The following is a 17,449-nucleotide window of genomic DNA, read 5'->3' as shown; positions in this document are numbered from 1 at the left end:
AGTCAGTTGTCATACATTTGTACCCTTGAGTTGTCTCTAAACAAATTTATTTGGTGTATCCTTTTTTTTGTCCCACAGATTATTAGTAGAGGAGCAAAGTCCTTCTTAATTTCAACATTAATTAATATCTACTAAGGATTAGGTATTATTGCCTAGTAGGAGTGCTTACTAACTGCTTTCCCCATTGGAGGGAGAGATTCTGTTTACATTATTCCTTGATGAGTTTCACCCTATGTACAATAATTTTTCTATCAAGTGATGTTAATATTTTCATGTGTATTTAGGAGGATGAAAAGGCAGCTGCTGAGATTTATGAGGAATTTCTTGCTGCTTTTGAAGGAAGTGATGGTAATAAAGTGAAAACGTTTGTGCGCGGAGGTGTTGTTAATGCAGCAAAAGGTTAGTGAATGTTATAGTCCTTTAGCAAACCGAAGTAGTCTTGGTTGAATGTCTGTAGGTAATGATGAAAGTTTGGTTGCTTTTCAGTTTCATTTTCCTTTCTATCAGCACCCTCTAGTGGTGCTACTTATTAGTGAAATAAATGGCCAAATGAGGATTAATGAGAAACGAGCCAGGAAGATTTTTAAATATATAGTACCTTTCAAGTTTCAAGAGGGCAGAAAACATGAAACATGTAAACATATGAAAAAATGTATTTTATAGTTCTACTTTATGGTCCTAGGAGTGGAATTTCTGGTCATATGGTAACTATTTGTTTAACCTTTTGAGAAACTGCCATACTATTTTCCAAAGTAGCTGTACCATTTTATGGATTTTATAGTTTAACTATAAAATGATTAAACTAGTGTTTTTGAGAATAAGGTAATAGTATTTGAATTATCATATTTAGTCACAGGTCATCTGTCTTAGTACTACACAGCATTTACTAATTTTTATTTTCAATAAAAATAGTGGGTGAAGAAAATCCATGTAATGTGAAATTAGTTTTGAAACTTAGTATTTTAAATTTCAGAAGAACATGAAACAGATGAAAAAAGAGGTAAAATCTATAAGCCATCTTCAAGATTTGCAGATCAAAAAAATCCCCCAAATCAGTCATCCAACGAAAGACCACCGTCTCTTCTTGTGATAGAAACCAAAAAACCTGTAAGTCGTACTTAAGTAAGTGACCATTTAGGTTCAGGGATGACACTGCCAATAATATTTTCTGTACTTCCACTGTAAGCAGGACTTTGGTTTCTTGTTTTTAATTCTTTTGGGAGTAGATACTGAGTTTTGATGCTTAATCTTCCTAGATGAGCGATAACAAATTGGGACACACAGATGACACTATACGTTCATTGAGCAGTTAACCTTTGCTGTTACTCATAGTATATTTTAAGTTAAAAGTTAACTATATTTTAGGTATAAATGTGAAATAATGGGATTGTCTTTTTAAGCAGTCCTGAACTTGGGTATTTAAATATATCAGCATGTGTGATATCAATTATTTGGAAGATTATGTACTCCAACAATGTGTCTGTTGCTTGGAACATGTTTGGTAATGTTCCAAGTAATCTGATAATTACTATCAGAACTAGTGACATTTTCCTTTATATATTCTTGGTGTTAGAAAATCTTTTATTTTTTGAGAGTGAAATTTTTCCTGGAGGATGGTAGGTAGATGTGGTCTTATCATTTGGAGCCAAATTTGATGAGAAAATGTGGTTATACTGAATAGTAAAACTGGTTTTTCCTATCTGACTCTGAAAGCAATTAAAAAAGTTTTATTTAATTCACATACCATAAAATTGACCCTTTAGAAGTATAAAGTGTTTTAAAGTATGTTGACAGTTGTACAACAATCACTAATCTCTAATTTCAAAACATTTTTATTATCCCTAAAGGAAACTTTATACTTTTAGTTATCCCCAGCCTTAGTTTGGTAACCACCATCAGTACATTATTCCTCTTTTTGGTTGACTAGTATTCCGTTTTATGGATAATGCTGTGTATTGTTTATCCATCTCGATGGACATTTGGGTTGTTTCCACTTTTTTGCTATTATGAGTATACTTCTGAAAAGATTCATGTATAATCTTCTGTGGACATATATGTTTTTTCTCTTAATATATATTCCTAGTGAAATTGTATCACCACTTGCTAAAATTTATTTTAGTTGATGCAAAGTTGTACCTAATTAGAATTTGATTTGCACTTGCTTAGTGATGTTGAGTATCTTTTTATTTCTTATCCATTTGTAGTCTTCTTTGGAGAAATGTCTTTTCAGATTCTTGGCACATTTTTAATTGAGTTGTCTTTTTATTGTTGAGTTCTAAGATTTTTTACAGCTTTTGGAATCAGGTCTCTTACCAACTATGTTGTTTTCTTCCTTTGGGTTTTCTTTGTCCTTTTTTGATTGTGTCCTTTGAAGAACAAAAGCTTATAATTTTGATGATGTTCAATATATCAGTTGTTTTCTTTTGTTTTTCTTGATATCATATCAAAGAAACTGTTGCCTAATTCAGGCTCATGATGATTCACTATGTTTTCCTAAGAGTTTTATAGTTTTGGTTCTTATATTGAGGTCCATGAATCATTTGAGTTAATTTTTGTATATGGAATGAGGTAGAGGTCCAATTTCATTCTTTTTTATGTTTGTATATTCAGTTTACCTACTTCCCTTTGTTAAAAAGACTATTCTTCCTCACTGAATTAAGGATCCTAAAATAAGGATCCCAAAATAAAATAATAAGGATTTTAAATAAGGATCTTTTAAAATAAGGATCCCCAAAACACCAAAACATTTTTGGAAGCAGTTTTAAGAGAGAAATTCCAGCAGCGTTGCTGTTTGTTTCAGTAGTTCATTTCCTCCAAGGTGATTGTTTTAAAGAGTGCATATTTCTGGTAGTTGTTCATGGCAGTTATTTACATGACAATTCAGTTACTTTATGTTTATTAATTTTCCCGCCAGTGCTCCTCCAGCAGTATTCTGGCCTAACGATTGTAGACTTTTATTTAAGGAAAGGATAAAGTTGGTGTCTCCTTTACTTTAAGACTGCTGCTGCTTGTTTTAATAATTTAATTGTTAAATTCTTAGTTTTAGAGAACAGGAAGGACAGACAGTTCAGTGGTAACAGAAGCGTTCTTTCTTTTTAAATAATTAGATCATAATTGGCACAAAAATAAAAGTATATTTAAAGTGATCTGATTGTCAAACCATTAGTTTTGTTTAACCTTGTTTTGTTTGAAGTATAACTTATCATACATATCCTTCATAGCCACTGAAGAAAGGGGAGAAAGAAAAGAAAAAAAGCAATTTGGAGCTCTTCAAAGAAGAATTGAAACAGTAAGTTTTATAGTGTTGAGAATGGCTTTCATAGGTATTTTGAGCTGATTCTTATAGATGCAGGTGTGAAGAATGTAGTCTACCAGTTTGTTTTTACTAACTGGCTTATATAAAGCTGTTTTAGATATTTTGTGGGGTGTACTTGACAGTAAATTAGCATTTTGTGCAGCATCTAGGTTGCTTGCGTTGTATGGATTCATTTAAGTTGAATTTAACTAATGTCCGTAGTCCTGTTTGCAGTGGAAACAGTATAGTCAATAAGATAAGGGTGAGGAGTGGTCTATCTTAGCCAAGAAAGAACAAATTTCATGTGTTTTTCATGTTGAATTTCCTTTTCATCTTAAAAGTGGGCTTTCTATTCTTTTGCTTATATATCAGAAATTTGCTCATGATTTGTAGCTGAGGGACACTTTTAGTTATTTGAAGATGACGTCTGGATAAGTTCTATTTTCAAATGTGAACAACTAAATTTTGGCTCATTATTAGTGGTGATATATATTTTCAACAGAATTCAAGAAGAGCGTGATGAGAGACATAAAACAAAAGGCAGGTTAAGTCGATTTGAACCTCCACAGTCAGATTCTGATGGTCAGCGTCGTTCTAGTAAGTGACATTTATTTTAATGTTTATATTTGTGATGGACTATTCTAAAAACTAAGAATTGTTTTCTTTTTCTTCTTTTAAAGTGGACGCGCCTTCAAGAAGAAATCGATCATCTGGTGGTAATACAGTTTTTTGCTTTTTTAATTCATAGAAATTGTCCAAACTTTGTATTTTGCAGGTTATAATTTTTTTCCTCTTTGTCATAGTTCTTGATGATTATGCACCTGGCTCACATGATGTAGGTGATCCAAGCACTACTAATTTATACCTTGGAAATATTAATCCACAGGTAATAGTAGAAAAGTAAGATGGATATTGGCTCATATATTGTATGCTTTTGTTGGAAAACTGCTTTGTCAATAAATATTTTTTTTAAAAAAATGAAGTCAAGAATGTGAAATAAGCAGATTTGGTAGAAGTAGGTAGGAACTAAACTTATCTTGTGAAATTGAGCCTTACTGATGATGTGGGTCAAATTTTCTTGCTATAATTTTTGAGGACTTGTCTCCTCTTTTTATAGCTGGATTGTACTCTGATTTTGAAATGTTTCCCTAGGTGCTGATTTTATTTATCAAATCAGGATATGACCAGTGGTGGACAGTGTTCTTTTTAGACTGTCTCCTTCTGATATATAGCCTGCCTCCTTATGAATTTCCTTTTTTCATTTTTTGTCTACATAATAGCAAAATAATACTTCTGCTGCCTTCTATATTTTAATTCTTGCCCCTGCTATATCCTTAACTGAATGTAGTGGTTGTTGTGCATAATATCTTAAAAAATAATACATGTTTTGGACCTCATTGCATATTTACCATTTTCCATTTTGTCTTTTCTTGATTACACTGGTAGCTGGGTGCTGGAAAAGAAAAAAGTAATCAGGTCTTTTATTTTTTTCATTGCCAAGAAATATTTCCTCCTTGATTTAACTATGATTATCATTGCTGCCTGAAAAATGTTGGTAAATGCTGAACAAATCGTTGTTGTCAAACAAATCATTGCTGTAGCTTATTTTAGATGCAGACTCTCAGAAGAAGGAATAATGAAGGTAAAGGTGTGTTTTTTATTTCTCCAGCCTCCCAGTGTCTTTACTTGGCCACTTCTGTAAAACAGAATGTTTCTGGAATGAAAAGATTTATGAATGCCAATGAAGGCAGAATTTTCCCCTAGTAGAGGTCCTATTACTTGGATGGAAAATTGTAGCGTTGATAGGTCTCTTCTTATCTTCCAATTACTTTGCTTTCCATTGTATAGAATTCTTTTTTCTTTCTTCTTTGTATACTAAAAATATGTTACACCGTTTAATAGATGAATGAAGAAATGTTGTGCCAAGAATTTGGAAGATTTGGACCATTAGCCAGTGTGAAAATTATGTGGCCTAGAACTGATGAAGAAAGGGCAAGAGAGAGAAATTGTGGCTTTGTGGCCTTTATGAACAGAAGAGATGCTGAAAGAGCTTTAAAAAATTTAAATGGTAAGGAAGTCCATCATAGAATTCATACATTGTTTTGGATTTGAAAAGTTTCAAAACTCTAGGGGGAAAATGAACCAGAAGTGTAAAGGTTAAACGTGGAAATTAATTCATATCACTAGAGATTCTTTGAGAGTTACCAATGTGACTTTTCTTTTCTTTCTTTTAGGAAAGATGATTATGTCTTTTGAAATGAAGTTAGGTTGGGGTAAAGCTGTGCCTATTCCTCCACATCCAATATACATTCCGCCTTCCATGATGGAACATACACTTCCGCCACCTCCATCAGGACTGCCTTTTAATGCGCAGCCTAGAGAGCGGTTAAAAAACCCCAATGCTCCCATGTTACCACCACCTAAAAACAAGGAGGATTTTGAGAAGGTAATTTAAAAAATGTACATAGGGCCGCATCTAATTTGTAAATACTAAATCTGTGGTAGTATTTCTTTTCAACAATTTTATAGAAAATGTGTGTGTAATTCTGTTTGGCAACTGTTAAAGAAAAAGAAATAACTTAGATGTGTTCCCTGCCTTTAGCCCATGGAAACCCTGTACTGGGATAATAGATCATATTTTTATTTGTGGCCACCATTCCTTTTTTGACCTCTTATTAAATTTTTTTTTGTTGCTTTGTTTCTCTTGTCCTCTGTTGTATCCAGGTTTGCTTAAGTGTAGTATCTAAATTTATTTTGAGAAAATGATACTTTCTATTGGTTAAGTGCCTTTTCAATTAGAAAGACTCTAGGAGTTAAATAGTTAAATTGTTTGGATGGCAACTAGCTAATAACTTCTCAAGATCTGAGGTATTAGAATATTTGAGAGCATATGTGGTTTTTAAAAAGTTTACTCTTAAAAGCAAAGGGTGAGTATTTTCTTTTTATTAAACATAAAACCAACTTAATTTCAAATTATAAGAATTTGTTGGTTCTATTATGAATTAATTACACTTAAAAATGACAGGGCTGGTTTTAAAGGCTTGGGAACAAAGTAGCAAACTGTATGGCTAGAGGCAAGCAGTTAATTATTTCACAAATTAAAATCTTTATCTGATAATTCTCAGTGTAGTACCTATTTCAGTGCATTGATGTGCATTCTGGCAGGAATGTTCTGATTCTTTGCATTTGGTGAACGTTTATTGTTCACGGAACACATCCATTTGCATTTATGTAATTGCTTAGTGTATAATTACTTCAGATGCAGTGATTGCCTGCAAAACTTGTGATTAGTTGTGTAGTATTTTCAATGCATATGTATATTTTTGCTTGTTACTTGTTAACAATACTCACATATTCTATGTTTATTATCTGATGTGACTTCATATACAGACTCTGTCGCAAGCCATAGTCAAAGTGGTTATCCCAACAGAAAGGTACATGTTTTTCTTTATTATTACTGATCTAAATATAGACAATATCCCCTTCTGAATTTAAAAAAAAATAGTGTTGAGGAAAAGGTAGTATCTTGACTGAGCAATGGTTCCTTCCCAGTACTTTTTGGGGGGATATGTGAAGTTTAATCAACTTTAGTACACTTTGCAATTTTATGTCATTATCTTTTTTTGTTTTTCTTGTTACCAATGTAGGAAATTTTATAGCTTTAGCAGTTAGAATGTGTTTAATAGATTTAATCTGGAGTTGCTAGTCTTAATAATATTAGACTACTGTGATGGGAAAGTAGGTGTTTTAAATATATCTTAAATTTTAGGTGATGTTACATTTTGACTCGATCTGTTATTTTTTCTTGGTTCTGAATTGTCTGTGTTTAGTGTACAACCTTAGTTTGAGTTTTCTTTACTGAAAGCGTAGCTTTATTTTTTTCCTAAATGATTTTAAGAAGGAATTTCTGTTGTTTTTATGAACACTGGGCATAACTAGAATTTTTTTTTTTTAATAAAAGTTTTTGGAATCCTTTTATTTTCCTTTCTTCCTTTTTTTTCTTTTTCAACATAATGTTAAAGCAGAAGAATTCATGCTATAGGTATGCTCTTGCTCAGTCAAGCTAAGCCTTTTCCCAAACACAGGAACACAACACTGGTTGAATAATAAATGAACACAAAAGAATACCAAATTCTCTTTGACATTGGCCTTGGTGAGCAACACCAGCTGAACTGTCTGCGGCAGCGGGGGACCAGGAAAACATCATGGGATGGATTGGGAAAGTATACAGTTTTTGACCAGACATTGGTACGATCGACTCCAGTAAATGTGGTTTTATTATAACTGAGAGACAATTTTTGTTTTTTTGTTGTTGTTGCCCAGAATAAGATAATTACCATTTTAAAATAAAATAATGCACTTATATCATCTTTTTGTACTACACTGTTTCATTCTGATAGAAAAGTCACCCTTTTAAAAATAAGCACATAATCCTTAAGGATAAGTGATTACAATTCTTTAAGAATCTTGAATTTAAGTTAGCAACAACTAATTGTCAGATTTTGATTTTAAATAATCATGAAGCATTTTAGAACTTCTTTTAAACTTTATATTTTCTAAGAATAGATTTATCCGTTACAAGCCTGTTTAAAACTATAGTGGGTTTTTCCCCCACTGGTAAAGAACTCATAGGGAAGTGTATTTGCAGCACTCAAAAACTATATACCCAGTATTAGTTTTACATGTGGCTCAGCTTATTTCTAAATAAGATCTTGAGTATACATTTTGCTGTAAAGTCTTGACTCACCATTACATTGAATCCTTTGTTTTAAACTTGCTAAACCATTTTTCATCTATCTTTAATATGCAAGTTGCTTTTGACTTAATTCATAGAAGGTTTCTGGATGTGTAGTATTTGCCCACCTAGTCATTAGTTTTATATATTATGATACACAAAATTTTCCCTTCAGTTTAATTTGACGCATACCAGTGGGAGCTTTGGGACTGAATCAGTACTTTACGTTGCATTACCTCCATTCCTTTAAAACACTCATTAGCCGTATGGATGCTGAGAATACGTTCTCATTTGGATATCAAGAACTGAATATTTGCAGAGCAGTTAGTAGCATTTGTGAAAGAAATAAATTTTAGATTTAAAATTAAGGGTTTTGGGGGTTTTAACAATATGAGGTTGAATTAATAGTTTTAATATATAGTTCCCCCGGTGTTAAACACTTACTAAACCTCCATGTGATTTTTTTCATTATATGGAGATTTTAATGTCCACTTAAGTAGGTTTGTCTGAGAAAATAATTATAATTACTATGAGATAAAATATTTTATTGTTCATGTACTCTGAAGCAGGGCTTTACAGAGCAAATGTCTTAAAAAATGTCTTATTCTATAACTATATATTTAATTTATATTTTGGCAGTTATATGAACCTTTAATTTGAGCTGGGAATGCTAAAGGTGTAATTTAGTGTGTGCCTTGTACCAAGAGCCAACATCCTTTTGCTTTTCCCAATTGTTATTTGCCAGCTTTGTATGGTGGCAACTAATAAAATGAGAAATCAGAAGTAGCTGTAATAAACTGAATTATTTTTTCCTGGCATTGTAATCAATGTCTGAAATTGTGTTTGGAGTCTTATAAAGTATCAGATTTTTAAAATAAAGACTTTCTATAAACCCAGTCAGCAAAACGACAACTAAGAAGTTACGTGTATTTATTTTTGGCTTAAATATTGGGAAGTAATTGTTAACGAAAAATGGGAAGAAAATATCATCATGTCCCGTATTTTGAAACATTTTGAAAAGAGGACTCCATTTGTTTTAAGGCTTTGGCAATATAATTGTTTTATTGATTCATAACACACAGCAGAATTATGCATGTCAGAGACTATGTGAACTAGTTTGAAGTGTGATACAAAGGGATGTTGCCTCATTAAAGGTCAGATTCAATAAAAACTCCATCTGCTATATGTGTACCAGAAAAGCACAGGATTTGGATGGATTTTTTTCTTTAAATCAGGCCTTAAACTTGTTAGTTTTGCATTTTTACAAACTATAGTCATGTCTATAACATTTCAATATCACCAGAAAAGTGCTTGGCTTAGAAATGTTTTCTTTTAAAACTGAGATAGTGTGTAAGTGTTTAGATGGTTATGATAACATATAACCTCTGAGTTACTGATTTTATATATTTGCAGCTTTCCAGTTAGTTGTGATTCATAATTTAATGTTTTGTATTTGAAAAATAAAATTAAGTGGCATTTAGAAATTGAAATCTTTATTGCTATGAAGCTGTGTTGTGGTCTCCCACCCCTACCTTCCCTTCCCTCCCACTCCCTTATCCCCATTACCCTACTCCCTCTTAATGCACAAGGTATATTAACATATGCTCCAGATTACTTTCTTGGTATAAATTCTGTATTAGTCAGCAGGACAATCTTTTTCTGCACAATTATAGTAACTTAGGTCAAGTGTAGTTTTATATAGTGGTAGGTCTGAATCCATTTTCTTTAACTGTGTTGTTGTTGTAGGAATTTGCTCGCCCTGATACATCGAATGATAGAGTTTGTTGTACGTGAAGGGCCAATGTTTGAAGCTATGATTATGAACAGAGAGATCAACAATCCTATGTTCAGGTATGCATTTTTTTTAATTGTGGTAAAATTTGCATGTAGTATACCCGTATAATTTACTGTTTTTACATGTACAGTTCAGTGGCAGTCTTTCATACCTGAAACTCTGTACCCCTTAAACAGTAACTCCATTCCTTTGGTCCCTCAGCCTCTGGCAACCACGTTTCCACTTTCAGTCTCTTTGAATACTCTAGGTACTTCATCTGAGTGGGGTCATACCTTGTTTGTATTTTTGAAACTGACTTAATTTCACTTAGCGTATGTCTTCAGGGTTCATCTTTGGATGAACGGACACACACACACCCACCACATTCTGTTTATCCTCAGATGTGCTTTTTTAAAATACTTGAAAAATATTCCAAGAGTAAAGTCCTGAACCTATGAGATTATTTTTGTAATGGGGTGAAAGGATAGTTTTAACACATTATTGACCAGAGTTGTATTATGGCCACAGGTGTTAGTTAGCATTGTTTTTAGCATTCTCTCGGAGTAAAATACATTAAATTTTGTTTTTCACTGAAAGAGTCATAAGCAAGATATGGTAGAATAAATGAGGTTTATAGAAAACTGCTTATTTTCTGGATAGTTATGATATCTAACACATCCATTTACAGTTAAGTCATTTAAAAACTGCTGCTTTTGAAATTACATCTTGGGAAGACTTCTCCATTGCCAGACACAGTCCCTGACATATGAGTGTTCAATAAAACTGATCGTAAGACTCAGCATGATGCATATGTACCTTCTGAGTGTTAATGTCAGTCAAGAGACGGTTTGAAGTGAGGGTGAGGATTTCTTTTCAGGGATCTTTGCTTTTGATTTTATTTAGAACTAAATAGGCGAATAAAATTTCTCATTTGTTTTTATTTACTTGAAGGCAGTTCTGCATTAAAAAAAAGTGATGTTTAATTTTTTGTTTGTTTCTGTTTTAGATTCTTATTTGAAAACCAGACACCAGCCCATGTTTACTATAGGTGGAAGCTTTATTCTATTCTCCAGGCATGTATATAATCAGTTACTTTGTTAATTTTGAATCTGAGGTATTGGACCTTTCTAATAACATTCTTGACACTTATTAGGGAGATTCTCCAACTAAGTGGCGGACGGAAGATTTTCGTATGTTCAAAAATGGATCTTTTTGGAGGCCACCACCATTAAATCCGTATTTGCATGGGATGTCAGAAGAGCAGGAAACAGAAGCTTTTGTAGAGGAGCCAAGTAAAAAGGGAGCACTTAAGGAAGAGTAAGATTGTTTTTTTTTTCCTTGTTTTATTTTCAGAAAGGTGATTTAATGGTCACTTTAATTAGTGGAGCAGGATGGGTTAACCTTAAAATAAAATGGGCTTTAGAATTTGTGACTGTTTTAAATAGTTACATGTCTTAACATATGCATTTTCATTTTAAACAGCTTGGCAAGCGTAAATGTGTCTCCTGCTGAACTTGACTGCTTCTTACTGATAAAAATTGATGATGATCTCTTAAGTGATGGCACTTTAGCAGTGGAATACTTTATATTCATACAGAAGTTATCTCAGGGCCCTTAGAATTGTTGCTTCTCTGAGTGCAGCATAAAGAGGGAAAAACTATTGTATGACTTAGTGAAGTGAGATGGATGGCCATGCAAAAAGCTGCTCTAAGAAGTGCAGTGTGCGGCCACCATGGAAACATATTATTATTCAGCACTGCTACAGTGCAGTTAGCTTGGTTTAAGAAGCAGAAACAAATTTAACTATTGAAATGTTCAAAGGAAATTCTGTATTCCTGATTTGGGGGAAAAAAGGCTAAAATTATATTTAGCTTGTATAACTATATGCTTCATTGTGTTAGCCTATAAATCTTAAAGCTATTAATAGTTGCATTGGTGCATTGTTTGTAATAGCATTGCTAATAGAGAGTGTATATAATTTGAGAGTATATTTGGTTCTAAAGATGTATGTTCATCATTACTTTTGCCCAGGGATCTGCATATACTTAACCTCATAGATAGGCTAAATCTGTATGCCTCCTGTTTTTGTAAGTGAAGTTTTATTTGAACACAGCCATATCTGTTTTTTTACTTGTAGTCTGTGGTTCCTCTGGTGTTAGAGTAGCAGAGTTGAGTGACTGAATGGCCTTCAAAGCCTCAATATTTACTCTCTGATCCTTTACAGGAAAAGTTTGTTAACCCTTGCTTTAGCCTGTCCTAATCCTATGCGGATGTGCTAAAGTAACAGACTTCAAAGGAAAGTGAAGAGCATGAAGGTTCTTTTTCAGTGTAATAGGGTAATAGAACTGTGATGTTCTCATGGACTCTTGAAAAAAAATGACTGATTTTAATTTACTTAATTTATAAACTGAAAGTCACTGAAGTAAGTAATTTATTTGTTCCTGGAAAAGTGTTCTTCCCCATATAAGTTCTTAAAAAACCGTAACACATTTGGAGTATGTAATGCAAATCAGACTTAACACAATTTAGCCTTCAGAATTTTATATGAGTGGGTTTTAAAGAAATCAGTTTGTGAGCAGAAACTGTAATGGTATTTAAAATTTGTCTATAAATACTTACAAGTTAAAAAAAAATTGTATTCAGACAGAGAGACAAATTAGAAGAAATTCTGCGGGGGCTAACTCCAAGGAAAAATGATATTGGAGATGCAATGGTTTTCTGTCTTAATAATGCTGAAGCTGCTGAAGAAATAGTGGATTGCATTACGGAGTCCTTGTCCATCTTAAAGACACCCCTTCCCAAAAAGGTATGGGAGTGATTTTTCTTTATGGAACATTTAATTAAGAAAAAGAGGTAATAGCTGACTTCTGCTTTGATTGAAATTGGTTTCATTTTTGAATCAAGAACTTGACTGAAGAAATCTTTCCCATGTAGTTTTGTTTTCCTTTTGCCTGGGAAACGTAGGTTAGTTGACACAAATTATCAACAGGTTGAAATGTAAATGAATTACAACTTTTATTCCTGCCAAAGTCATGGTTGTGATGATATGAATTTCTTAAAACTCTTCTAATTAGTGATAAATTATAGCTAAACATTGGCCTTATGCTGTTGATTCAAAAAATTCAGTGTGGAGTTTTTGTTAGCTACATTATTTGCTGTTGGTTTTCAGTTTTAATCCATTTTATGTTATCTTTTGGTATTCTAGATTGCCAGATTATATTTGGTTTCTGATGTTTTATACAACTCTTCAGCCAAAGTTGCCAATGCTTCCTATTATAGAAAATTGTAAGTATAGTGATGTAAGGTGATATGCCTAAAATAAAATGTTTAAGGGTAAGGAGCTCAGAAAAGAGTATAGTATAACTCTTGCTCAGTTCCTGACATTTCCTTTTTGGTGTTTATTTTATGAATTAGGGAAGCTTTTCTTTAAGAACTGGCTTTGAAGGGAAATTTGGAGATATCAGCCTTAATCTTAGCTCTGCTATTCCTTTTTCTGCCTTGGACAAGTTGCTTAACTTTTCTGTTCCCTATTTTATGGAACAAAGAGGATGGACTAGATGGCCCAAAGTAACCTAGATGTAAAATTCCTTGTTAATCAAGGGAACTAGTTCTTAAGACTCTTTGGGGGCTTTTGCAAAAGAAAAATTCAGAATAATAGGAGTTAAAGTAATATATTATTTGAATTTCAGTTTTGAAACAAAGTTGTGTCAGATATTTTCAGACCTCAATGCTACCTATCGTACAATTCAAGGCCATTTACAGTCTGAAAACTTTAAGGTATGTTTATTGTTTGGTTATTTTTGCCCTAGTGTTTTAAATGGGATATGGGGTCCGGGAAGCACGTTGGAGAGCTAAGAGTATGTAAGACGACTGCAAGACATAACTTGGATGTTTCAGAAAATATTGGTTTAAAATTTACCACCATTTTTCCTTCAGTATTGGAAAAAGTCTGAAATTTTAAAATATGTGTAGTGTTTTGGGTGTCTGGTTTATTTTTAAACATTTTAATAAAATATTAGTCTTCACAGAAAGACATTCAGAAGATCACTTGTTTTGTAGTAGTATATATAATTTGGCTGGATTAGAAGTATACATTTTAGTTATTCATGTTTAGAAAGTATATTCCGTTATTAATTTTTTTTTCTAAACTTTGAAGCTATAGACCAACGTTAAGAAAAGCCAAACAAAATACCTTACTTATAGTTAAAAAAAAAATAGATACACTTCCATGGGCAGAACACTCATTAAGGAAATTTTTAGCTTGGGAAGATTCCCAATGACTCCACCATTTAGGGGATTCAAACAAACAACTCCATTAAAATTTTTTTATCTTAAATTTTGATCATAAGACAGAGATTATAGAAGAGTTTAAGGATGGGACAGAGAGAGGTATTAATCTGACTCAGGAAGTATTTCATCAGACCATAAAGGAATTCAGATCAGAACTTGACTACACTTGTATCCAGCTTTCATTAGTTTCTAGGCTAGTGTGTCCCAGAATGTGTACCATTCTGGGGGGAGGGAACTTGAGCTTAGGTGACCAAGAGCAAAGCAGTTACTGTTTTTTTTTTTTTTTATTATATTTATTCTTAGTGTCTTTCCTCTTTTAATTGAGAGGTAACATTGATTTTAAAAATAATTGTAATGATAAAAAATATTGTCATAAAAAAATATTGTAATGATAAATAGTTTTTTTCCTTAAATTTTAAAAAGAATATTGCTTTAAAGGAAAATTATGATGGAAATTCAGCAAATTGTGATGGTCATTATGAGATGGCGTTTGATACATATTGTCCTGAATAATAATTCATTGTCTTTTTCCTGTTAGCAACGGGTAATGACCTGCTTTAGAGCATGGGAAGATTGGGCAATTTATCCAGAACCATTTTTGATCAAACTACAAAATATTTTCTTAGGACTTGTAAATATTATTGAAGAAAAGGAAGCAGAGGTAGGTATTCACTGTAATTGTCTGATTATCTTAAAATTTATTTCTGGGGATGCTTTGGAGGTACAGATATGAGTAACATTTCTTTGTGGAAAATATGTTGTCTGTTTACCACAAAATAGTGGATTATTGTTGCTGGAATTGTTGGAGCCCAGGAGTTGAAATTATATAGAATTTTCTGTTTTGTATCATTATGTAAAAATTGATGACTGGTATTTTATTTGATGACATTAAAAGATTTATTGTATATTAGTAGAAGAAAAAAAAAAGTAATAGAGCGAAATATGCAGCACAATTTCATTTTGTTAAACTGAAGATACCTATGTAAGTAAATATGTACCTGAAAAGATGTGTACCACAGTGGTAGCAGATTCGGTTCATCACTGTTCTGGTTTGTTTTTTTTTTTTTAAGCCTCCTCAGTAGTTCTTGAATCCTTCATCTTCATTTTCACCATCCTAATCCATCTATCGTATTTTCATTTTCACTTCTACAAGATACTCTCCTGATTTGCTTCCCTCCTTGAACGGCAAGGTCCTTGTTTCAGTTTGTTTAACATGAACGTTTTCTCCTACCGTAGACCTCTATACGTGTTCTTTCCTCTTTTTGGAACTTCTCTTATCTCAGACCCTTTAGATCTCAGTTTGAACATAAGTTCATTGAGCCTTCTCTGACTTCTTTAGGTAGAACCTACTTATATACATTCTAATAATACAGTGCACCTCTTTGTTGTATAAGTCATCCTACACTGTTGTGATTATCTGATTGCCTAGCTCCTTCTCCACTCCCCTGCCCCCTCTGCCCCTCAAGTTCTGCTGAGTTCTATGACAGGAGGGACTAAGGGACCAAAGCTCATTTTCACTCATTATTGTATCCTTAGTGCCTCATATGATACCTGGCATCATTAAGTATATGGTAAATATTTGATAAATATTGTTCAGATGACTGCTTCTTTGTCAGACTGGATGATAAGAATATATTATTCTTATATCTGCACTTTGTACCTGGGAATGTGACTCCAGCTGGTTGGTTTATGTTGTTGTTGTTTAGTTGCTTTGCTAAGTCCTTATCCAACTGTTTTTTCGACCCCATGGACTGTATGTAGCCCATCAGGCTCCTCTGTCCATGGGATTTCCCAGGCGAGAATACTGGAGTGGGTTGCCATTTCCTCCTCCAGGGAATATTCCTGACTTAGGGATCAAATCTGCATTGCCCATTAGCAGGCGGATTATTTACCACTGAGCCACCAGGGAAGCCCACTTGGTTTATACTGGATTGCAGTTAATGTTTTAGTGATAGGACTTTCCACACAAAAGAACATATTACAATAGTATGTGTTTTTATAGGATGTACCAGATGACCTCGATGGTGCCCCCATTGAGGAAGAGCTGGATGGTGCCCCTCTAGAAGATGTGGATGGAATTCCTATTGATGCTACTCCTATTGATGACCTTGATGGAGTCCCTATAAAGAGCCTTGATGATGATCTTGATGGAGTGCCTTGTAAGTTCAGACTTCAAACTCATTAAATCTAGCTAGTAAGTTTGTTTCCAAATCTCTTCATTTCTGCACATGCTGATGTTTAAAAAGGTTATAATTTCTGAGTAAGATGTCAGTTACTAACTTTTTTCTATCTTTTATTTTTGACTTTTCAGAATTCACATACCCAGCAATACATTTAAGCATGCCAAGAAAAGCGTACTCTTTCTGGTCATATTTGTGTTTTCTTTTTGTGTGTGTATGTGAAATAGTCAGCCTCTTAAAATACTGGCAAGTTTTTCCTGTCTTAATTGTCAGGAAACTAGAGGCAAAACCTTATGTTCAGTTGTATGCATAATCCCAAGTATTTTGTTTCATCAATTCTGTTTTTATTATTATTTTTCATAACTTATACTTTGTTTTCCTAGCTGCCTGAAATCATTTTTTGAATTAAGGATACCTAGTGTACCTCTTCAGTACATTTGAATTCTATGTTAAAATACTGAATAATATGAATTTTATAATTAGATAAAGGTACTAAAGGGTTTTTTTTTTTTTAACTTCCTCAACTTCTCCATTTGCTTGAAGTAACCACCTGTATGTTCTGAGTGTGTGTTTTATAGATACACATATATATTATTTTTACTTACATTGATATTTAAAAATTAGCCTTCAGATGCAGGGAGTTGGAATAGTCATAATCGTTATTCTTGACACTAGCATTAGTAGTCCATGTGTGATCTTATTTAATTTATTTATATATTTATAAATTTATTTATTTATATATATTTAATAATATAGCGAATACTCATGAGCTCTTTAAGTCATCCTCTAGTAGTTAGAGTTAATGGCTCATTTTTCTTCCTTAGTGGATGCAACTGAAGATTCAAAGAAGAATGAGCCTATATTTAAAGTTGCCCCATCAAAATGGGAAGCTGTAGATGAATCTGAATTGGAAGCACAGGGTAAGTTAAAATACAGTAAATGCAAATCTTTAGGAAATTGAGTACTTAAAATTTTACTGAACATGGGGGGGGTGGGAGTATGTGTAGGTGTAGTTTTCCTTTTGTGTTTTAGAACACGTTTCAACCTTAAGACCCAGTATTACTGTATTATATTTCTAGTGGCTAAGTTTTCTGTTGCTGTTACAGTTTTCTTAGATCCTTCAGTTTGGATGCTTGGAGTAATCAGAAATCACTGAAAACCTTTCAGGTTGAGCC

General features: G+C 33.0%; 1 protein-coding gene across 5 annotated transcripts in view; it reads left to right on the top strand.

The window, feature by feature from the left end:
* The window catches only part of U2SURP (U2 snRNP associated SURP domain containing), a 47,108-nt gene that overhangs the window by 14,318 nt on the left and 15,341 nt on the right, over positions 1 to 17,449 (top strand). For 3 of the 5 annotated variants that reach the window (XM_070466626.1, XM_020887594.2, XM_070466625.1), the window contains exons 5-22: positions 285 to 399; positions 974 to 1,107; positions 3,222 to 3,289; positions 3,798 to 3,892; positions 3,976 to 4,011; positions 4,099 to 4,181; positions 5,198 to 5,363; positions 5,530 to 5,741; positions 6,686 to 6,729; positions 9,777 to 9,881; positions 10,811 to 10,877; positions 10,958 to 11,121; positions 12,448 to 12,610; positions 13,010 to 13,089; positions 13,494 to 13,581; positions 14,633 to 14,755; positions 16,097 to 16,253; positions 17,099 to 17,194. In XM_070466626.1, the coding sequence (XP_070322727.1) occupies positions 285 to 399; positions 974 to 1,107; positions 3,222 to 3,289; positions 3,798 to 3,892; positions 3,976 to 4,011; positions 4,099 to 4,181; positions 5,198 to 5,363; positions 5,530 to 5,741; positions 6,686 to 6,729; positions 9,777 to 9,881; positions 10,811 to 10,877; positions 10,958 to 11,121; positions 12,448 to 12,610; positions 13,010 to 13,089; positions 13,494 to 13,581; positions 14,633 to 14,755; positions 16,097 to 16,253; positions 17,099 to 17,194 (1,996 nt within the window). Of the gene's footprint in view, positions 1 to 284; positions 400 to 973; positions 1,108 to 3,221; positions 3,290 to 3,797; positions 3,893 to 3,975; positions 4,012 to 4,098; positions 4,182 to 5,197; positions 5,364 to 5,529; positions 5,742 to 6,685; positions 6,730 to 9,776; positions 9,882 to 10,810; positions 10,878 to 10,957; positions 11,122 to 12,447; positions 12,611 to 13,009; positions 13,090 to 13,493; positions 13,582 to 14,632; positions 14,756 to 16,096; positions 16,254 to 17,098; positions 17,195 to 17,449 lie in introns of those variants that run through there. The other 2 variants (XM_070466624.1, XM_070466627.1) reach the window with 2 other exon arrangements.

This window comes from Odocoileus virginianus, chromosome 4 (assembly GCF_023699985.2).
Source record: "Odocoileus virginianus isolate 20LAN1187 ecotype Illinois chromosome 4, Ovbor_1.2, whole genome shotgun sequence".
Lineage (NCBI taxonomy): Eukaryota > Metazoa > Chordata > Mammalia > Artiodactyla > Cervidae > Odocoileus > Odocoileus virginianus.
The sequence above is the reverse complement of the archived record's forward strand: the minus strand, read 5'-3'. Positions and strand labels throughout refer to the sequence as shown.